We start from the raw sequence: 24760 nt of genomic DNA on the forward strand, positions 1-24760 counted from the left end.
CTAAAATTCGAGTTTCGGGTCGTGCACTGCTAAGTCGAATCTTAGAAAAATCATAACTTCCTCATACGAAGTCAGATTTGGGCGTTCTTTTTATCGACGCTCTTAGTTTAACATATTCTACAACTTTTGTTTAGATTGCTAAGGCTAAATCTCGCTCTATCGTAAATTCACTATTTACGCTTCCCGGTGCCGTGCCGGTTTTGCCGTAAAACTTCGACGGGTCATAACTTCTTCGTTATAACTCGGATTTCGGCATTCTTTATATGTACGAAAACCTTGAGACATATTCTACAACTTTATGTAGAGATATCGGGATTATCTTATACTTTAATTTTGACGCTTATTTTTATTATTTATTAATTATACATTTATAATTAAATTATAAGCACATAAATACACATAATACTCAAATATTTCATTTTTATTACTTCAAAAAAAAAAGAGTTACAAGAGTTGACCTAGACTATTACATTGACAAAAATGCTTAGCCCTGAAACCCGGGCGTTACAATTTAGGAGAGAGGAGATGGGAGGAATTTCGACCAGAGGTTCCTTACTTTTTGGTCAAGTATCGAATTCCATCAGCCATAGGGTCTATTTATACTTGTAGACTCCTTAAGGGTTACAACCTAAACCCTAATTGGATAATCTTCTCTTAAGGCTATCCAAATCCATTCCATAGATAAGCATATGGACGATTTTAGCTATCCTAAAGCTCTTAGAATTCGTCCATACCATATCCCAATGGATTTACAGTCTAAAGCTTAACTATCAAACAATTGACAGTTTATACCCCTTTATTTAATTAATCTCTTTAAGTCACCAAATTAATTCTAATTAATTCTATGACTTATATTAATCAAATAACAAATATATTATTCATTATATTATTCTCATAATATATTAATAATATTTACTCTCTCTTAATAAATCATCCTATCAAGTTGCTATGGTGAAGGCAACCCAAAAGGACCATGCACAACCGGATCAAATACTTCTCTAATATAGTTACAACCTTAGACACTATTCCAACAGTCTCCCACTTGGATAAGTCTAGTAACTATACAAGTACAATTCGGTTTGCAATCGTAGCTCTCAAAGACGCTGTCAACTCTGATCTAATCAATCTTGTCCTTTAGATAAGGGAACGTACAGTCCTCTGTTAGATATCATGCTGACAATTCTATGGAATGGTTAGTCAAGCATTTAGGTTTCTCGATCTCTGATATATTTGACATAGAACTTAATCGAACACATCAATTTAGTTCTGACCGGGCCCGGCACATAAGTCAAATCAAATCATCGAGCGACCGAGATATCGCTTTTACCTTCTTAGATAAAAGTTACAGATAAACTTTGACTTATATGCATTTACTAATTCATTAACCATCTATACACAACAATACGTTTTATAACACCAAGTTACTGATGCATTTTCGTATTATCAATGTACAATCAACTAACAAATAATAAACCATATATCTAGGTTTTAAGACTATATGATGTTATCGTCTTGCGATCACCCTTTTATATCTTATTCCATAAGGTGATTCCAGCAAGTGCGGGTTTGTTCCAATGCTCAAAACTAGTTCATAAGCATTCATGAACGTTGCAGCAACCCTTTGCTATGTCTAACACCATTTAGACAATCTACACACCAATTCATGACAATCTTCATTCATATCTACTCCCAACATATGAACGATTGTGGACCATTTGAACAATTCTATTATTCCTAATAAACTCAATTATTCTGGAAGTCAAAACATGCAAAGTGAAACAATAGTTAAACAATTAACATGAGATAGTAACCTTACTCATAAATAAAACTCCTTTATTTAATCATCAAATGTCAATTACATTTATCTATTACACGTTTCTAATATTATCTAATCTATGCTAATATCATCCTTCAGCCCAATACTCCTAGCATGCTGCAAGTGCTTAACCCTACTCAGTCCCTTCGTAAGCGGATCTGCTGGGTTATCTTCTGATGATATCCTCTTCACTACGAGTTGTCCTTCTTCTATACGATGTCTAATGAAGTGATACTTTCTGTCGATATGTCTTGATCTACCATGATCCCTCGGTTCCTTGGTCAAGGCAACCGCACCTTCGTTATCACAGAAAATCTCCAATGGCTCCTTTATGGCATGTACAACTCCAAGATCACCGATGAAGTTCTTTAGCCATATTGCCTCCTTCGATGCTTCGCTCGCTGCAATGTACTCTGATTCGCACGTTGAATCAGCTACGGTTTCTTGCTTGGAACTCTTCCATGTCACTGCTCCTCCATTCAGGGTAAAGACCCAGCCCGACTGCGAATGGTAGTTGTCCCTGTCGGTCTGAAAACTGGCGTCACTATACCCTCGCACCTTCAAGTCATCACTCCCTCCGAGGACTAAGAACCATTCCTTCATCCTCCGAAGGTACTTAAGGATATTCTTCACCGCAATCCAATGGGCTCTGCCAGGATTCCCTTGATATCTGCTAACCATGCTCAAAGGGAAGGCTACATCAGGGCGAGTACAAGTCATAGCGTACATGATTGAGCCAACTGCGGAAGCGTATGGTACTCGGCTCATTTCCGCTATCTCAGCTTCAGTACTCGGACTTTGAGTCTTACTCAATTTGGCATTACTTTGTATCGGTAGTTCTCCCTTCTTTGAGTTTTCCATACTAAAACGTTTTAGTACCTTCTCTAAGTAAGTATTCTGACTAAGTCCAATTAGTCTGTTACTTCTTTCTCTTACTATCCTTATTCCCAAAATGTAAGAAGCCTCTCCGAGGTCCTTCATAGTGAAGCACTTCCCGAGCCAGGACTTAACCTCCTGCAGAGTCGGGATGTCGTTTCCTATGAGTAATATGTCATCGACATATAGAACGAGGAAGCTTACTATACTCCCACTGGCTTTGACATATACACAAGATTCGTCTTCGCTTCGTACAAATCCAAACTCTTTGACTTTCTCATCGAAGCAAAGATTCCATCTGCGAGATGCTTGCTTAAGTCCATAAAGGACTTCTCAAGCTTACACACTCTATTCAGATGCTTCGGATCCACAAACCCCTCTGGCTGAGCCATGTAAACATCCTCAGCCAACTTTCCGTTAAGGAAAGCGGTCTTGACATCCATTTGCCAAATCTCATAATCATGAAATGCGGCAATCGCTAGCATCACTCTAATAGATTTAATCTTTGCAACTGGTGAGAAGGTCTCATCATAGTCAACTCCGGGAGTTTGAGTAAAGCCCTTCGCGACCAATCACGCTTTGTATGTGTGTACGTTCCCATCCACGTCGGTCTTCTTCTTGAAGATCCATTTGCACCCAACGGTCTTACGTCCGGGCACGTTATCAACCAAATTCCAAACTTGGTTATCATACATGGATTGGATCTCGCTATCCATTGCCTCTTTCCACTTTACAGACTCCGGGCCTGCCATGGCTTCCTTATAGCTATTAGGTTTATCAAGATTTATTAGTGTACCATCACTAATATACGTGTCCCCTTCGGTAGTAATATGAAAACCATAAAACTGGTGTAGAACTCTAACTCTATCGGAACGTCTAAGAGGTAAGGATTCGTCAATCGGTTCAACCGGAGTTTCCTCCTCGGGTTGAGTGCCAGCGGTAGAGGTTCCTTCATCTATCGACTCTTGAATCTCTTCAAGCTCGATTTGCCTCCCACTGTCTCCTTGGCTTATGAGTTCTCGCTCTTGGAAAACTCCTCTCCTCGCAACGAAGACCACATTTTCCTTCGGTCTATAGAAGAGATATCCAAAGGATGTCTGCGGGTAGCCGATGAAAATACATCGCTCACTTCGAGGTTCAAGCTTGTCGTGAGTATCTCGTCTTACGAAAGCCTCGCAACCCCAAACCTTGATATGTGCCAACGAGGGAGCTTTCCCTGTCCACATCTCGTGAGGTGTTTTGGCAACCTTCTTGGTAGGGACTCGGTTAAGGATATGGGCGGCAGTCTCTAAGGCATAGCCCCAAAAAGAGATTGGTAGTGAAGCACGACTCATCATAGAGCGAACCATATCCAATAAAGTTCGATTACGCCTTTCTGCCACACCATTCAACTGCGGTGTCCTAGGAGGCGTCAATTGTGAAACTATTCCACACTCCTTGAGATAATCGTGGAATTCAAGACTTAGGTACTCTCCTCCTCGATCGGATCGAAGCATCTTGATTTTCCTACCCAACTGATTCTCCACTTCACTCTTGAATTCTTTGAACTTTTCAAAGGTGTCTGACTTTTGCTTGATTAAGTAGATATACCCATATCTACTATAGTCATCGGTAAAAGTCACATAGAAGCGGTTTCCATCCTTCGTGGTTGATCTAAACGATCCACATACATCGGTATGTATTAGGTCCAATAGACCATCGCCCCTTTCACATGTACTTGTGAAGGGTGACTTAGTCATCTTTCCAAGTAAACAAGACTCGCATGTGTCATCTTCCCTAAGGTCGAATGACTCCAACACTCCATCCTTTTGGAGTTGGGCTATGCGTTTCTTGTTGACATGTCCAAGACGACAATGCCACAAGGATGCTTTATCCATACTAGTGGAAGAATCAATATTCAAAACATCATTTCCTAAGTTATCAACAATCATAACAGTTTCATATATTCCATTACATGGTATAGCTTCAAAGTAAAAGACACCATTTAGATAAAGCCAAAATAGAACCATTCTCATTATTAAAAGAAAATCTAAATCCTTGTCTATATAAACCATGAAATGAAATGATGTTTCTAGCCATTTCTGGCGAATAGCAACAATTGTTCAAATCTAAAACCAAACTATTCCTAAGCACTAAGAATACACTCCAATCTTGGTCACAGGCGACGATCTTCTGTTCCCCATGATTAGATTGATCCTTCCTTGCTCCACATCCCTACTTCTTCTTAGTCCCTGCACATTAGAACAAATGTGATAACCACAACCGGTATCAAGAACCCAAGAAATAGCATGATTAGAATCGTTAGATTTGATTGTGTATATACCTGCGAAAGATGGCTTGATCTTTCCCTCTTTGATTGCTTGCAGGTAATCCGGGCAGCTTCTCTTCCAATGTCCTATCTTGTGGCAGTGGTGGCACTCTGCCTCCTTCGGGTTAGGACAGGGCTTAGCGGGATCAACTTTGGTCCCACTAGAAGAGGCACCATCTCGGGCTTTCACCTTGCGATAGTTCTTCGATGAAGCTTTCCTCTTCTTTCCCTTTCCTTGACCAATAGCCAAGACAGGAGCAGCGGGCGGATTGGGAGTAGGTGCAACAGACTTGTCCTTGAAGTTGATCTCAGCGACTCTCAAGAGACCTTGGAGTTTGCTTAGGGTGACCTCTTCTTGGTTCATGTGGTAGGTCATCCTAAATTGGTTGTACATCGGAGGTAATGAGTGAAGCACCATGTCGATCGCCAAGTCTTCACCGAAGTCAACATTTAACTTGCGAAGGCGGTCGACATACCTTTGCATCTTTTGCAAGTACACGGTAAGAGATTCTCCATGACCCATCTTCGCGGAAATCATGTCGGTGAAAATCTCATACCGCTCTTGTCTCGCGTTTTGGTGGTACCTCTCCAATAAGTCTTGGTGCATCTCGTACGGGTACATGTCCTCGTAGGACTTTTGGAATTCGGAGTTCATGGTGGCGATCATTATGCAATGTACCTTCGTTGCATCTCGCTCATGAGTTTCAAAGGCGGTGATTTCGGCTGGAGTAGCGATTTCGGTGTTGATTTTCTCGAGCTTCTCATCGAGGACATACTCCTTGTCCTCATAGCGAGCAATGATGCGAATGTATCTTATCCATTCGCTAAAGTTCGTTCCATCGAAGGTGACCTTTTGGCAAAGGCTCATCAACGTGAATGAACTAGCAGCAGCGTTGTTTGCGTTCGACATCTATAATTAGAAAAGGACAAAGATAGATTAGAATATGAATCCCTAATTATCACCCAATAAGAAAATTAGGGCTAGGATCCAACAATGACATTTACATATTAGAAAAGGGATGCCGTAATCTAACATGCAAATAAATTGAAGGTAAGTGAATGACGATTCACTAATTCTCCATCACAAAACCTAAACTATTAGTCCTAAGTGTTTTTGAGAATTCCTAGGTTCGGATGAGATTCATTGAAACTATTCAATGGCATGTTTAAATCTCGATATGCCCCTCTTGTTTGTGACTGGAATACCGAGGATCACAAAGCGGGTGTGAATTACCATGCAAATTCACATGGTGCCTTCATTGTAACGATCACCTATTCGATGTGCCGGTAAACCACACACGCTCCATCGAACTATGATAAACAATGAATCACCCTTTGCCACCTTCGCTTAGAACCAATTAGTGTGCCGGTAAACCACACATGCTCCACTAACATCTTAGCAAGGTGCAAAGTGTAATTTCATGGGATTGCATCAATTCACTTTTCCTAAAGTAACTAGGATTGGGAAATTTTAAAAGTATGTGTAGTTACTTTATATTTCTTATTATACTTTTAATGAGAGGATGAGGTTGCCCTATCCTACCCGTTCGGCTAACGACCCTCCACCAATCAAGCAAGCGGTGGGTGTGAGTGTACACCTATTAAGCGCCATTTTATAGGCCGCAACCTTATACCCACCTTATAGATCGGCTTCGTGAATGAGGCCTACTAACGGTAAGACTAGCATTTAGTTATACATATATATATATATATATATATATATATATATATATATATATATATATATATATATTATTCTAGTATCATATTAGTATAGGGTTGTATTTTAAACCTTTTAAAATCTAGGGTTTGAAATTTAAGTTGTCTAAATTAAAACTTTTAATCACAAATATAAATTTCAAAACTTAAAGGCAAGTTTTAAACATTTAAAACATGGAGGATCAAATAACAAATAATTCCAATTAACAATTAATATCCTAATTATCTATATTTGATTTATTCAAGATTTCTTTGAAGATAATTATCAAAATAATCAAAATAATTAATTAATTATCATATAAGGAAATTAAATATTTTATTATAAGATAAATATCTTTAATTAGATCAAGATTGCTGTTATATTTATCAGAAAAACGAATTAACATTGATCTAATTAGTTTATGGAAAGTTTAGATAAGATAAATACAAAGAAATCCCGAATCTGGCCATTCCTGACGCTTTGACTCGCCGAGTGCACAAGGGGACTCGCCGAGTCAGGCCTACTCGCCGAGTCCACCTTGGGACTCGCCGAGTCAGTGACTCAGAAACCTAAAAATCGAATTTTGCAGGTTTGTTTCAGTTAATCAAGCAACAATTTAAAGAAAACCAAGCTAGGCTCTGATACCACTGATGGGTTTTAGCCATAAGAACTTTCCTATGTGCGCATGCAAAACCCTATTGCTCGGATCTAGGCTTTCTAATAAACATGTTTTGAATCCAAGTCTTCTAATGACTAATTAGGTTAAATAACAACATTGAAACAGATCTAGAATCATACCTTTGAGTTCCTTGTTGATCTTGAGGTCTTGGAGCTTCTAGAGTCACAAGTGTCACTCCTCTAATGGCTTACAAACACCAAAGCAAGAAGAATGATTTAGGAGAGAGGAGAGGGGAGGAATTTCGACCAGAGGTTCCTTAATTTTTGGTCAAGTATCGAATTCCATCAGCCATAGGGTCTATTTATACTTGTAGACTCCTTAAGGGTTACAACCTAAACCCTAATTGGATAATCTTCTCTTAAGGCTATCCAAATCCATTCCATAGATAAGCATATGGATGATTTTAGCTATCCTAAAGCTCTTAGAATTCGTCCATACCATATCCCAATGGATTTACAGTCTAAAGCTTAACTATCAAACAATTGACAGTTTATACCCCTTTATTTAATTAATCTCTTTAAGTCACCAAATTAATTCTAATTAATTCTATGACTTATATTAATTAAATAACAAATATATTATTCATTATATTATTCTCATAATATATTAATAATATTTACTCTCTCTTAATAAATCATCCTATCAAGTTGCTATGGTGAAGGCAACCCAAAAGGACCATGCACAACCGGATCAAATACTTCTCTAATATAGTTACAGCCTTAGACACTATTCCAACATTTACTTCGAGCAATATTATACTCGTTGTTGTGATACTATACATGAAGTCCGCCACCCCCGGACGTTTCCGCCATCCTTGGTTTGGGGGTGTGACACAAGACCTTACATATACATGATAAATCACATAGCTGTAAAAATTTAGTACCAACCAAAATATTAGCATGTGAAAGTGATTATCGGTATCCAACAATAAAAACCCCCAAATTAAGCCTTTAATAAAACTTTAAAATTGAATCTAATACCTTCACGACTCCAAAACTAAAAAACAGGAAAGAATTTACACCGAAATCAAACCGTACCTTACTTCAAATTGGAAATAAATGCGTATTATTTGGAAATCGCAGATCGTCCTCTAAAGAGGCGGTGTAATGGTGAATGTTTTTTACGAATGTTAATGATTGTTGAGAAGGTAAAATATGCTGCCCGCTAACAACATGATTAGAATCTGAGAACCGAACGTCCTCTATATTCAATGACGCCATCGACGAAGATTTTGAGTAGCGGTGAGTGGAGAAATCCATGGACGGTAAGCTAAGAACTTGACAGAGAACTGATGTTTATTTGGAATGAGACCCGATCAGTAATCGACAACGTCGTCGTCGATGGAGACGAAATTGTTTACGTCGGATACCAGACGAACAACCGTATCGCCAGTAGAGTGTGATGTGGGCTTGGAGAAAATTGAGAATAGTTGCAGCGTTCTTCCGATTTACAGAGTAATCAAACGTGTAGCCGATGGAAGTTTCTTCCGACGATTTGAAAGCCACTTTGTAGGGTAGGAGTTGGTTGAGGTCAGAAGAAGAAGAAACGGGTATTAATGGAGATTTCTTGAGCGGAGGAAGGAGGTGGTAGAAGAGGAAACGGTCATAGAGGATTGATGAATGATCGAGATAAGGCGGTGGATTTTTGTGTATAGTAGACTATACCGGAGGAATAGAGAGAGAGGTCTCGAAGGATGGAAGACGGTGACAGAATAGGAAACCTGATTGGTCGACAAAAGGGTGAAACAAAATGAAAACTACATGTTTATACAAAAAAAAAATGCACAAAATGACCCCCTAAAAAAAGAGACAATTATAGGGACAAAACCATAAATCGAAAAAAGAAATGGATCAAAGATGGCAAAAGGCACCAAGTTTACCGTAGCTAAGGGACAACAATTTTAATATATATATATATATATATATATATATATATATATATATATATATATATTATTAGAATATGCTTTTGAAAGATAGAATCAAAAGAAACAAAACTTACTTGATGTAAACTTTTGAGAAAATATCCACACGATGTCAAACTTTTATTCATGAATCATCTTGCGTCCCTTGTTTTTTTACGTCAATCTATGGACCGCCGACATCTTATCCTTTTAGCTATTTCAAGAAAACACACATGAAGAATAGCATATGAAGAAGAGTATAAAACCCAAATTTGCAGCAAGGGATGATCTATATTAGTTCGGAATTCAGGGATATAAGATGGAGACATGGTGTATGTGATGAAGAAGACGATAATGGATGTTTGTGGGGTGAAAACTGACGTGTGTTAATGGTGACGAGGGTTCGGTGTTTTTGTAGGGTTGAGAAACTAATTCCCCTAGTTTAAAGGATATTAAATGTTTTAAATATTTACCATAATTAAATGTTGTCAATATTACTATTATACCATTTTTATTATTTATTATTGAATTTATTTTTTCTTAATTCTTATTGGTTGTTAGAGGCGCACAATACTTGTTGGAATCATTTCAACCTATATATATATATATATATATATATATATATATATATATATATATATATATATATATATATAATGTACCAAAAAAATTTATAAAACTTTTTTTTTGAAAACCAATTAACATCATAGTTATCATCGTACAACGAATGAGAAGGCAAACAATCAATAAGTTGCGCCGCTAAACCTTTTTGTATGGTAAAATCAGTTATATTGAATACTACATCCATAGATATATGGGATATAATATTGGTATGCATGATCTATTATACTCTATTAAGAAGCTTCACCGCATCCGGAGCAAGAAAACCAAATGTATCAAATACAAATGGTATGAACATGTGTTGATTTTCCATGCACGATTTCTCATATTTGGTGACCTCGCATATAGCAACTTTTAATACAACCTGTCTCGCCGTGAAATTCCCGGCCCTCAAGCCTGTGAGAGGGGATATCGTTGTAAGGTTCACACATGTGTGTTTCCCTCCAACCCATCCAAAAATCAAAATGTTAGTCAGTCTAATGGTTGACCTTCCTTCTGTGGGACCAGTCAATAAATTTATAGGAGCCTCTTTTCTGGATGGAAACCCCGGCATGCTTAAATATGTCGACCAAAACATCTGTATCCATATCGTGGCTGTATTTGAACCCTGGGTGTTATTTGCAATGAACTCCGTGCTCTCCAAAAGAGTGCAAACATGCCTTGCGGCACACCATACATATCTCGTCAGCTGAGAATATTGGAATCATTAGTCAATATTTGACTATTTGAGGATGGTATGATACTCTACAGGAGACATATGTTGGCCAAACCTATCTATAGCGATAGCTAAAAGAGAATCTTGAGCATGTGGTGCACGTAAACACTGGAAAACTGCTTTCTGTCGAGCCGTCATGTTGAAATGCACTTCCATATCTTGGAAAATTTTACTAAAAAGGGCACTCGCCAATGTATTATAGGATTTGGGGGGGGGGGGGGTGTTCTTAGTAGTAAAACTACGAAGGTCAATGTCTGGAAGCTTGTTACGAAGGGAAGCCAAGGCACAAGCATAATTAGAATCCATACTATATTTGTTGCTATCCTGTAAGATGTGGTCTTGTAATACCCAAACAAAAGCATATGAGGTAGCCTCTACTACTGAGTATAAACCCAAACCACTAAACTTAATGGGTAGGGAAGCAATTTGCTACTGTATGTCACTAAAGAAAGGGCCATTACAAACCACAATGTCCTCAATCGCCCTGCGCAACCCATTGTCAAAGACCAACGTCGCCTCCTCACGTGAACGGGTTGGCACGTCCTCAGCCCAAAGAAAAGTTTAGCAATACCTTTACAAGACCGAAGTAGAAGGAGTTCACTCTGCGGGTCATACAATTGTGGAAGAAGGCGCATCAAATTCACAACGTTTTCAGCTCTCTTTATAGCTAAACTGCTAATGAAACTAACATCTCTACTAACAACTCCTCCCCAAGAAGTTTCGCCCTAAATGGCGGCCTCCCGGTGGCAACTGGGAATAGCCCCTCACGCAACTTCCTACCATCACACGAGGGCCAAAAGAGCTCGGTTTTCTTGATATTCAACTGAATACCCAATTTTGGGCCAATAACCTTAATGATGTCTAACACTTTGTCCACCTCCTCCGAATCTCCAACAAGTGTGCCATCATCAAGGTAATATGCACGGAGAAGAAGTTTTCAATTGTCTATAATATTATGCAAGAGTGGGTGCAACACAAGGGCACATAGATGTGGTCCTAAGGGATCTCCTTGCTGAACTCCAGTAGTAGACAAAATATGTGTGTCTCCTAGATACAACATTGTTGCTTGACCATATAGGCATTCTACCCGCAATGATATAGCAAGACACCTCAATCTGACCTCATTAAGTAATTTGGATCTATCAACAAGATTAAAGACATTAGAGAAGTCCACGGTAAGCATGGAAAAAGACCTGACACTGTGGCGCTCACTCAACACCTTGTTGGCGCTATATAATACGGCTTCAGCGCCACCCGACACCCCAACCCCGACTGAAAATCATTGAGATATTTGACAATTTCTTTACCAACACCTTTTGATAGCCGGATTGGAAACCAAACGTCTCCATATATTGCCTACTGTAATAGGTCGTATTCCTTTATCAGGTTTTAAGAGCGGTGTAGCTAAAGCTAAATGTTTTCCAATCATGTCTAATACTTAATTGGTCGAGTTAAAAAAATTAACTTGAACTTGGAAGTTCACATGTATGGTTGGAGGTTTGAGTTCTATATATTTCATATTTTGTTGAAATCTCAAATTGGAAAACCTGTGTTTTTGAGTTTGTTAAAATTTACACATTTACGTCGCATTTCTTGACATTTCTTATCACCAGAAACATTACCATTTAAATGTTTATTAAGTTTTTGCTCTTCCATTGAGTTTATCAATTTATAGTATATTAGCTTTTCATTCATGTATTCGATTACTGCAATAACTATATGTTTTTTTAATTATTTATATCAATGTATTTTGAATTTCGATATCATTTTTTTCATTATGGTTAACCGATATTAACCATTAACCAATTAAAAACATTAACCATAACCAATATTAACCGATACCCAATGACTGCCAAAATATATTAACCAAATGTAATGGTTATGTTTCGGTTTTTAGCCTATAACCGAACCAAACCGCCACGTACACACCTTTAGTATAATGTTATAATTTTTTTTTGGAACTTAATGACCGCTCGACATAAAATAGTTAAAGGAAAATTATTTTATCAAGTAATTAACTATTTTTTTTTGTAGATATTCAACCATCTTGTTATTTTTTTATAGGATTTATCGTTAAACTTATGTGTTATTCAATAAATATGTAACACTTGAATCTTGGTATATTTCTTATTTTGCCTTTGTTATTGAAAAGTTTGCATTTTGGTGCTTAGGCAGTACGCGGAACGTACCACTCGGTAGGCTTAGCGTACAAGCTGTAAAGCGAGTATGCCCGTAGCAAGACGAAACTACGTTTGTTTGGATACGACGATATACATACACCACCACCGCAGCCAACAAGAACAACAATTCCATTGGAGTAAGGTAGGAGGATATGGATGTCGACAATCCTGATTCAACTGAAATGAAATAAATAAATATGTTGGTATATTTCCGTGCTACTGATTTTCCATAAAATGACAAAATAAATAGATATACTACTGCATTTTTCTTATTTACTATTTATTTATTTTTTAAACTAGGCACTTATGGAAAATATACTCAATACATAAATGAAATCGTTTTCACTTCAATTTAACTAAAATTTATAATATAAATCTCAAAATTTAAAAGGACTATTAGTTTAAATGAAACAGAAAGACAATAATGTTTACTAACATGCTTACATTATATCAAAACTTGTATTGGTGTCCATTTTTATTAAAATATAATTAAACTTTTTTGAAAATACATTAACATTAAGGGAAACTTGTCACTATACCATAATCAATGGGTGTTAATGTAAATATCTAAAGACTATATAAACCTGCGCGGAAACAGGGAGGAAACCTAAAAGGCGGCAACCCAAAATCCAAATACATACTAAATCCAACTTTTTCTCTCGTGTCCAGATTTGGATCTTTCTGCAGAATTTGGTTCTTCTTTGTAATGCTTATAAGGTAAATTCTCCATATTCTGTGATTACTTAATTACAAATTATTGTATAGTTTATATTTGAATCGATTTGATTGATCGCAATCGCTATTTTGTTGATCATATTGGTGGTTCACCGTGTTTAATAGTTTGAAAAGTCACCGTATATCTGTTTTCAGGATCGTATTCTTCATTCTTTGTTTAGCCTTGCGTGTATATATTTAGGCTTTCTAATGATGTGTATTACTTTTATCTTGCTCACATTCATTCAAGCATAAGGCGATCGATTGAGGGTGGTGGAACAGTGTGGAGATGGGGTAAACAAAACGTGATGGGATGAATAATAAACAATTAACTTCCATGTGGCAGTTGTCTCATAATGGTGATGAGTAGATTTTATATTGCACAGATCTGATGATCGTAATGGGAAAAGTTGTTCTTTATAAGTTCATTCTTTTTGTTAAACACACAAAAAAACTATCATTTATGAAAATGACAAAACTATCTAGTAGGATGATTCTTTTTGACTTCAGTTTTCATGATTTGACTTGTTTATTTTCTTTTTAACCAAATAGTTTTTTGGTATTTTTTTATGAAAGCAAGTCAAATTCTTGGACCACAATAATAGTAGAAAGTACTTCCCCCCTTTTTTTAATGGTCCTACAACTTTTAAGTCTTTTAGTGAATGATATCATCTTTAATGAATTGATGACCTAACAAAAAAGTGAAAAACTAGATATTCTGTAATTCAACCAAAAATATGTCATTTTCTTTCATTTCCAAAACATGTATATGGTGACTAATGTTTGAAGCAATGGCTTCTCATATAGATCATCATATTATTTCAAAGCTGTTTGAAAATACATAACTTAATCAGAAAAAGAAAAATAACTACTGCTCAACTAATCTCTTTCTTCTTTCTTCTGTAATGTTCTAACTGATAAAAAATGGCTCGTTTTGGAGCATAAGAAAAACGAAAATTTTATGATACTAGAAATCTTGTATCAACTAATTGCAGGTGGTTTGTGGATGATACCACTTTTACTCAACTTTTTCTCTCTTTCTTTCCTCTCTAAGTTACATGCAAAAATGCATGATGCCATGGGTCATGTTAAATGATGGATAGATGAATGTACAACAGTTTGTTAGTCATTGACCTCTTTGCCCTTGAGAACCTATTTGTCTTCGTTCTTTTTATTGACTAGTCTACTTGCTGGAAAATGCAATCTTGCCATTAGAGGCCTTGGGGCCCGCGTTTTCTGATCAAAACCTCTCACACAAACAAACCCTGCAAATGTTCCATGTCATATCATTAAGCTAATAATTGATATTATTTGAAAAGCATTATGAATTGAAGTACTACATACCTCTCCAAAAGCATTGTTGAATTTCTTGAGTAGTCAGCCCTACAAGAACCAGTTTTCATAGTTTAATTAATTGCTTGTATTAAAATGTACGGAGACCTAAGCATTACTTTTTCTTTTTTTTAGAAAATAACTAAAAGTGCTTTTTTCCTTTATAGTTCTATTCTAAGATTTCATGGTATCTAAATTTCTAGTTTTGTATACAATTTTTTCAAAGTGGTGAATACATGTTTTTTGATTTTTTGAAATATATACATATTATATATCAAATGAGATGGAATATGTTGATGTGTAATTTCTTTTACTTTCTAATGATAATGGAATGTAATGATCCATTCCATTCCCTTGTGATTCCATTCCATGATTCCATTATACCAATCAAACCCTAATAGAGATGCATAAGTATATCCCAATTACTGATACCTTTGAAGATTGTTGATACAGAAGTCCCAAAGTACACTGTTCGTCTTGGCAAATTCCAAATCCATGCCCTTGGAACATCAATTGGATTCAAACTTGATGCATGATCAGCAAACATCTGCACATAGATCGATGACATGGCACCAACTAATCTCATGATCTGGACTTATTACATGTTTAAAAACTAAATTTCAAAACTCTAACATACCTCATTAACTTGAAAGTATGTGCCATTGAGTGGAAAACTCCCTCGTGTTGCTGTCCTACATGGCATCTGAAAGTAGCCACATATGTAAAACATAAGTTGATTAAATATTTAGTTATTTACAGTTTCTTGAAAGTAAAAAAAAAATGTTCTCACCAAAATAGTTCCTCTAACCCTTTGTGCATTTGCTTCTTTGATACAGTTGCATGAAAAACACGTTGTCCTATCACACAATACACCTGTTTCTTGCGCCTGACATCCTCTTTCAGGAGGTTGCATGGAATTTGCAGTTTCACCTGGAAGTTGATGTTCAATTATCAGATCATAAGGGCAAATTTGGAATTTACCAAGATTAATAAAACATGCTGACCTGGCGTCCATATTGCAAGGAGGTAAGGGCTTGGATCATCCGGTTCTCTTCTATCCAACTGAAAAAAATGAAATATTTTTTTTAGTTTATATGTAACATAATGACACGTGTACAAGAAAGTCGTAATACTAACCCCTTCTAAAATTGGATGAGAGTCTGGAAGCTCATACCTGCATCATAGTTATGGAGTAAATTAAATTGAATTTATTTATATATGTTGTTAAGTTTCACAATCTTTTTAATGGGAATATAAAAGGCTTACACTTGATGCTCAGTTCTCAGTCGGCTAACATTTTTAAGCTTTGGTGTAGGTATAGAAGCAGCTTGTGGATTCAAAGCAACTAAAGCTTTTGACATATCACCTTGAATGTCCATACTTTCTTGCATTTTCTGTAAGTTCATTGTGAATTCATTCATGTCAAGTTTAATAGTAGGGATTTCATCTCCATCTCCATCATCATCATAGTATTGATCTTCAATGTCACTTAATGATAATTCTGCAGTTTCTGGTTCTGGAGTTGTTGGCTCTTCAATGATTGGTTCACACTGTCTCCCAAAAGATTGTGTATTTGAAGTGTAGTTGTTTTCAGATGGAGGTAATGACATTGGCCTTGTGAATAGAGGAGGAATTGGATTTGATTCAGTTGCATTTGGAACAGAAGGTACTATTTTCTTTTCTTCAGGTCCTGGTAGAGCAAGCCTTGCACTGCATCATTCAGATATCACTTGTTTTATTATAATATTTGAAACAATTTCACTATGCTCATTGCTTAAACTTAATACAAGTGTGGCACTATAGTTAAATGTCCTGATTCTCATCTGAACACATTCAGAGCACCTGAATATATGTATATTTACTTTACCTTGCGAAAGCACTTGCAAAGTGACGACACTCTGCTCTCATAGGACATGCATTACAGTTTGGCTTACTCTTTGTGCAAAAAACCTGCATTTTTTTTTAATAAATTAAGACATCAAAAACTTCATATCTCTTTTCTTGAAGTTAAAAATTAGAATGGTTCTTACCTTTCCGAATGTGATCATTTGGTAGTGTAGCTCGTATCTGTTATTTAAGCATATGTTAATTAGCTTAAAGTTTTCATAAAATGATATATACATAAAACTAATGTTTTAAATGTTGTTTTGTTAATAGGAATGAATTTAGGGTAGGGTTGGTTGGTTACAATGTCAACTGATCCAGCTTGCAAAGTCTAGGCCAGAGATATTTCTGAATCGACTCCAACACGGGATACCTGTGTGAAAAAGTAAGTTTAGAAGTATTTTTAACAAAACAATATATGTATATTTATATTTATATATTCTATGTATTACTTACATCTCCAAGAGATGAAGCTGGAGTGATTCTGGTAGTGGTTGGAGTGGGACCCACCCCAGTCTCACTGCTATCCTTCCAACATTTGTGTCAACCTGAAAAAAAGATATATTTTTTAATAAAATATCTTCCAATACCGAAAGTTCTTTTATTTATTTATTTATTTTATATTCATTGCTTTACTGATGACATACCGGAAAGGCAAGATGGTGAAGTGTTAATAGACGCACACACTCCACACTTTTCAGCCCCAATCCACGAATACTTAGCAAATAATCCCTGCATTTTTATATATTACTATATTAGTATAGATAACAGAACACATAATATATAAAGATTTATGAATACTTTTATAGCTCATCTGTCATAATTCTTGCAATTAGAGGGCTTAGGAGTTGTTTCTTTTTGACTTAATGATTTAATTGGGTTAAGCACTTTGTTCAGACATACAGCTATAAATGGTTGTTTCTTTTCAATATTGTGAAATATGTTTGTTGGAATGTAAGGGTAAAATGGTAATTTACTCTCTACCACTTACTTTGCTTTATCTGGTGGTACATCTCGCAACCATTCAAGGTCAATACTCCCATGGTCTCTCACCAGCCGGTCAAGAAAATCCTGCATAGTTTATTATATTATATTAATATTAATAATAACTTAAAGCAATTGTAATGCTATCTGTTATTTAACTCATATGTGAAATTAATCAATTGTTATTTTATTATCACCTTTATTCTGTCAGCCAACAAGTTATTCATGCCACGTTCCCTAATAGCATCTGAAATCTGATTCACATGTGCACATCTCAACGCTTCATAATCAAGTGAATCTTTTGCATCTTTACTTCTTTCTCCCTTTTCACACTTCAATAACACATCTCTTCTCAAACTATCCCAATCAAACGACTTCTTCTTTTCATCTTCAATTGCTCCCTTTCTTTCCCTTGAGATTTTTGTGGCTGCTGTATTTAAACGTTCAGGAGAAGTGTAATTCACCTCCTTTGAATTCGCTTCATTTTGTTGTTGAAAACTTATATTACTTGTATTATGGTATCGTGACTTAATCGAAGGCAATGAAGATATGCTTTCTCCTCCTAACAACCCAAAACCAAGGGACCCACTCAGGGGTGTTTTTGGTATTTCAACATCATGTATGTATTGTGACCTGGCGGTGTTCATGTTATCATGACTGAATAGTTTATTGAACATGTTAACTTTCTCTGGTTGAATCGGATTTTTACTGGTTTCAAATCCGGTTATTTGATCTTCTGCTTCTGAATTTGATCCCGAACTCGATCTAATTTCATCAACAGCTTGAATTGTACAAGAATCGAGGGAATCTTGAGATAGAATCACTGATTCCGATGTTCTGTTGTGTTTTTCTACTATGGATTCAATCGGCTCTTCAACCAGTATGCGGGTCCCATTTTGGCAGCGTGTCTCATCTGTGCTTGTTTTAAATGGGAATTTTGCTGCAAGAGACATGAATGCCGAACTGCAGACATTGAAAATTAACAAAATTATTAATTTATTTATTACTTTTAAGATAATTAGAGTCTGTTTCTTTTTGACTTGATGGGTTAAGCGAAAAACATGCCTTAATGTATTAAGACACTAACCCATTACCTATCTGTCTTTTTTTTTTTTCTCCTAACTTATCTAACGTTAATTTCAATAAATATTGTGAAATTTGTTTCCCTTGAGATGTGAAGGGTAAATTGGTCATTTAGTTTCATTCAGATGGTTTATTTAATCTAGAAAAAAACACCTCATAGACTTTGAATATACCTTGAAAGATGATCTGAAACATTTTGTGTTAAGAACACACCAATTACCGAGTCAACCACAGATCCTTTCCATCGTGAGAATCGTCTATCTCCTGAAAATTGTACAAAGCAGTTAGGCAATTAAAAATCTCAGCCATCAGATCAATTTCATCCAAGGGCTGAGATTGAGTTTTCCAATAAACGATCCTATAGTTATTTACATGCTTATAATTCAAGTTTTATACTATATAAAGATACATTTTTTTTTACCTTGAACAAGATGCATACGGGCAATAAAGGAGTCTGCTCTACCACGAAACACTCGCCTTTCATTTTCCCACCATTTTTCTTTATCTTTATCCAAAGTCTCATTGGCTTCACTCCCTTCTTTACCCATCAAAAGTCTCCAAAGTCTATCTGACTCTGGATCAAGATCCACCTTTGGCCTTGGCTTTCTCTTTTTAACAGGCTCAAATGGAACAATGACATTACTACCCCTGAATGGAACAATTGCTTTCCGCATTTTCTCATTCTCATCATATATACAAAGCCCTTCTAACATACCCGTTACATCCTCAACCGAAACCGCAACTGAAACCTTCTGTTTTCTCCCGCCTGCACAAATAATAACAAATTTCGCTTAACTTTTTAATCACTAATTTTTTATTTAAACTTTTTTAAAAAGTCGTTTACCTTTTGGCTTTGTTGATTGCTGATGAACTTCCAAATTTGACCTTTGAATTTTATTGGATGATTTTGGTGTTGTGGTCTTCTTTTTATCTTTCATAGTACCAGGGTAAGTTACAACTGCGGATCTAAGGGGATCTTTTGGTGGAGTAGCAGGCGGTCGATTCCAGCTAACCATTGCGGTTACAGGATTAACTCTACCCCCCTGAATCGATCTTTGAGTTATTCCAGAAGCTTCCGGATGCTTCTGTAAATTTTGCGTAACCTCCGCCACGGGTGGACGGAAATGGCCACCACCATTCATCGTGTGATAAGGCGGGTTGACTACTCTTTGACTGCAAGAATTTAGTAACTGCAAAGCCGGGACACTTGGATAAACTCTTGAGTTATCTTCAGGAGCGAAACCGTCATTTTGTGTCTTGGTTTTCTTATGACTTTCCAAGTGATTAATACTAGCTAAATCTTGACCATGGTCAACACGAACATCGCCCCCTAACAATAGTTTCTGGTACATTACAAGAGAATCCATTGCATTTAGAATACGAGGATTTACTTGCTCAAAAAACTGTCTCTTTATCCCTCTTCTTTCATCCAAGTTGACCATTTGACCCACCTTGTTATTATATCCATTCTGCATTGTCAAATTTCTTGCAAGAACATTCAAAGCATTGTCTCTTGCTTTAGCCATATGAATAGCAGGATCATTAACATTGTTTTGTGCTACTTTCATTGCTGATCTCTCGAGTACACTGTTAATCCTTCTTTCTTGTTCTATATCCTGTGGATTCACATTCAAATTAATACCACCACCGTGTTCTCCCTCTCTCATTTGACTTTCCTCCAAGTCAAAATTCAATTTTTTCTTGACCGATTTGACCGGGGTTTTGACAATGGGCCCCGTAATTTCTTCCACATCGGTTTTTTTACTGTCTGTGTTTTCAACTCCCTTCTTCCTCACATACTTTCTTTTAACACGAACCTCATTTCCTTGTGGAGTTTCCAAAACATCCACAGCTTTTTTCCTCACATACTTCCTTTTAACCGGGGTCTCGGTGGGATCTTTGGGCGTTTTAGTCTTTTTAGGCTTCGCTTCTCTAATGACCTTCGGGCGGTGCTTTTTCCGCCTTGCTGGCGTCTTTTGGTTGGGTGTTTTGTTTAAGTCGATACCCAATTCGCCCCCTTCCTCGAAAAGTAATGGATCTTTTTGTGTTGTTGAAACCGCAGATGATGTGGATTCCACAATGTTATGTAACAGCTCGCTATCATGGTTATCTGTGTTTTCATTTCTTTGACTTTGACTTCGACTCTGACTTTGACTTTGACTTTCTCGCGTATTATTCACGGGTACCCATTGATTTTCAATTTGTTTTCTCCCGGTATCTGGAGTAATTGGAGCAAATGGAAGCGGGCCCGTGACACCAGAGGCGGCATCCGGTTCTGATCTTGGTGGTGAGTTTAGGTTGTAAGAGGGCCTGTAAGGGACTGGAAATCCATCTGTTGAAAAAATGGTTTAATACAAGAAATAGCAATGTACTTTCAAATTATTATTTTATTTATTTATTATTGTTGAGTAATATACCGGTTACAATAATATGTAACCTGCTGCCTGATTTAAATTATGATGACCTGAAATTTTTATTTATTTATTTAATTAATAAAATACTAAAAACTTGAGAAAATAGAAGGATAGATCACCTGAATGCAATTGCTTTGAGTTGTAACCGTTGATCATGTCCAAAGCAAATGTGGGGGATTGCTGATTTTTGAACAGAAAGTTACTTTGAACTTGAATAGTTGAATCTGAAACAGGAATTATATTCAGATCATGAACACCATTGTTTTGTGGTGTGTTTATAAACGGAATATTTTCCGAGCTTTTCTTGGGTCTCACTATAGCTGACAAAAGATTATTGTCCCAATTCCGGTCTTCGTAAGGGAAGTATGAGACCGGATTGGAATCATGGTTTGGGTTTGGGTTTGGGGTTGGAATCGGGGTTGAATTTAGAATTGGGATCAAGTTCATTTGTGAAACACGGTTTTGATTTTGATTTCCATTGTTTTGAATCGGATAAACTTCTTGAGCAACTTCATTCAAATTTAGTGTTTCTTCTCGCAATAAATCTTTGTACATTCCAACCAAATCCCTCCAATTCTCATTTTGTTCAATTTGATTTGTGGGTTTGTTGACAGTAATCAAATTTGATCTTTGAGAGATCGGTTTCCCTGGAGTCACCGGAGTCCAAGAACTTCCACCGGGTATAACCGGATTCCAATTCTGCCCATTTGACACAATGCCGTTCTTTTGATGGATAGTTGTCAACAAATCCCTATGACCCATAATCCCATTTCCCCTTGGAATCGTCATCCATGATTCCGATTCCTTACCACAAATAACCTCATCATCCACAGGATTTGCTCTTCCTTGAGTCTCACCTAAGCCACCAACACCTGGAATCGGTCCTCCAAGCATGGCTGCAGTCCAAGAGCCCCTACGAGGCCCAATTCCGTTTTCCGGTGGAATTGCTGTTGCCGGAGTCCATGAATTACTTTTTTCATAATAAGGGAGTGGAGAACCTCTCCCATAGTTCATGCCTGATCTCAAACGATCACTGAAAAATTTGGAAACTTTAACTCGTTTCTGCCTGTATATACCCTAATTGAAGAATTATTGAGACCTGAAGAGAAGTGTGGATTCCGATTCCCAATTGAAGAACCCTAATTCTCATTCCTTGCTAACCTGCCAAAAACCCCCAAATGCATTTTCTCACAGAGATGATCCTTCACCTAACATGTACAATTGAATAACAATTACAGATAGTCATGGTTAATAGTCATGAGAATCAAAACAGAAATAGCATGCAAGCAATTAATGCCAGGAAAAACTGATAAAATTAATTTATGAAAATCCCAGGTAGCTTTGCTTATCAGCAAACAATTTGCCATAAAAAATCCAAGAAAAAACATGAGAGAGAAAGAAGATGTAAGTCAATCGAAACAACCAAATCGAAAACAGCATAATTGGTAAATCTGAGTAAATTTAGAGGATTTAATTCCAAATATTGTAAAATGGGGGTTTCAATTTTGATTACAGAAATCGGATTAAAACCCCACAAAATCCGAGTAGAATCCCGTTGGTGGAAAATGTGAATCACACCTACTTCTTTGGGGTTTTCGTTGCAAAAAACATTAAATTGAGAGAAAAAAATGCAACGTATCAGAAAGAATCGGTAAAATCATGTATCAGGTGAAGCTCAGCTCACCGATCTCTGGCTCCGCCATCTCCGGTGGTGTAATTCGCCGGAGAACAAGTCAATGTCCGAGAGCCAAGTCAGCCTTTCCTCTTTCTCTCTCTTTATTTATTTTTGTTTAACCAAACAAGAGAGTGCTCACAAGATAAACAGTGCATATATATATATATATATATATATATATATATATATATATATATATATATATATATATATATATATATATATATATATATATATATATATATATATATATACACCATACCAAAGTTCATACACCGAAAAGATTAAAATGGTCTGATATAACTCAATCATGTAATTGGAACTTACAAAATGTTATTGATCCAAAACCGTTAGACTCTTCAAAACAAATCTCAAATATTATTGAATATAATGATGGTTCTGTAGATATAAATTTTTCTTCCTTAAATATTTCATCATCCAGATTATCAACTTCTTTTATCGCAGAAACAGGCTCTTCAAAATCTTCATTATTAAAGTCGAGATCTTTAAAACTAAAAACTGTTGACTATACTAATTCTACTCCCAAACCATTATATCAAGATGATCAAAATAGTGAAAATAGTCTTCCTAGTCCTACTAAATCAGATTTTATTGATGAACTTCAAAATTTTAAACAACAATTATGAGTTCTAAAATACAAATTAATTGTTCACAAAATAATAAGCTTTGGGCTAATATGTTAAAAAGGCATTGGAAGATAAATTCTAATATATGCAAAACCATTCAACATTTAGAACAAACTATAACTCATGAAAATTATAATTTATTCAAAATACCTCCATATACTAATAAATATAATAAACAAATAGAAAAAATTTCTAGGCTAAAGATAGGCATAAAAAAATATGAAAAATCAAGAAGTCATAATTTAGAATCGATAAAGCATATTTCCTCAATCCTAACAAAAACAACCTGTTAAAATGAATTTCTCGAATTTAGAATATCAAGTTGATTTCGATTACTTAAAAGATATTGAATATTATAAAGATTATAACCATAAAAAAAGAGTTTGGCATGAAGAAAATTTTTCATACTACTTAAGATTTTTCCATTTAGGCCTTTGGGAAGATTATGTTTTATCAAATAAAATTCATTCTCCTTTTTTTCAATGGTTTGAATTAATTTATGCCCCTAAACATAAAATAAATTACCCATTTAAAAATGATTCTATCACTCCTATTTTTGAGAAAAAATATAAAGATATTATTTCTAATAAAGAAATTATTGCTAATTTTCCACCAAAAGGAGAAATTATTATTAACGATATGTTTATTGCAACTCCTTTAGTTCAAGCCCCAAACCAATTAACTACTGAAAAGGGTCTTCAAAAAATTATTTACCAAAATAATTATGCAAATGAAACCTTATCTAGTATTACCGAGCATTTAGTTAAAATTGAAGAAAAAAAAATTCATTCTCTAAAAAATGTTCATCTCATGTCTAAAAAATCCCCAAGAGTCTCTCTTTCTACTAGTAGATGTTCAAAGTCTTTAGATTTTCAAATAATTCTTTCTCCAGAAGTATGTACTGATTGTAATTCAAGCCTAATTCAAGAAGGTATTATCTAAAATATTTTATCGTTGTGTTGTTTTTATTTTTCTATGATAATTTCATTTCGAGTTATTCTAACTATTAATTCTACAAGATTTGAAATTTTTGTTAAAATAGTACTCGTTTTTAATAATCAAATTCATGCTTAAATCATTTAATTATGTCTAACAAAATCTTGATGAATTGTATTCCTAATAGAAATATTCTTTTAAAAATACAGCAAATCCAAGAATCTATAAATAACTCTGAGCAAAATCTTAAAGATTCTTATAAAACTACTAATCAAGGTACAAATTTAAACAATA

The 24760-nt window shown here is 35.8% G+C and overlaps 1 protein-coding gene across 1 annotated transcript; it reads right to left on the bottom strand.

Annotated features, from left to right (window-relative positions):
- Positions 1–14235: 14235 nt before the first annotated feature.
- LOC145072843 (DNA glycosylase/AP lyase ROS1-like) lies at positions 14236–23022 on the bottom strand. Its single transcript, XM_079019320.1, has 20 exons — positions 22893–23022; positions 21328–22416; positions 19639–21126; positions 19216–19560; positions 18968–19058; positions 17909–18674; positions 17719–17798; positions 17375–17459; positions 17184–17275; positions 17032–17100; positions 16874–16910; positions 16711–16793; positions 16110–16553; positions 15981–16017; positions 15848–15905; positions 15634–15773; positions 15481–15546; positions 15276–15390; positions 14856–14894; positions 14236–14776 (listed from the first exon to the last, which is right to left on the bottom strand). The coding sequence occupies exons 2-20, from the start codon at positions 22220–22222 to the stop codon at positions 14664–14666; spliced, it is 5043 nt and encodes a 1680-aa protein (XP_078875446.1). The 5' UTR covers positions 22223–22416; positions 22893–23022; the 3' UTR covers positions 14236–14663.
- Between the last annotated feature and the right edge of the window lie 1738 nt (positions 23023–24760).

This window comes from Lactuca serriola, chromosome 9, assembly GCF_051521515.1.
Source record: "Lactuca serriola cultivar US96UC23 chromosome 9, Lser_US96UC23_V15, whole genome shotgun sequence".
NCBI lineage: Eukaryota > Viridiplantae > Streptophyta > Magnoliopsida > Asterales > Asteraceae > Lactuca > Lactuca serriola.

Excerpts from the sequence above, each read along its gene's own strand:
- LOC145072843 (XM_079019320.1), bottom strand. The coding sequence starts at position 22,222 with ATGAACTATGGGAGAGGTTCTCCACTCCCTTATTATGAAAAAAGTAAT. Across the intron at positions 19,561-19,638 it reads GCAATCAACAAAGCCAAAAG|GCGGGAGAAAACAGAAGGTT; the intron begins GTAAACGACTTT and ends TTATTTGTGCAG. Across the intron at positions 15,906-15,980 it reads CTCATCCAATTTTAGAAGGG|TTGGATAGAAGAGAACCGGA; the intron begins GTTAGTATTACG and ends CATTTTTTTCAG.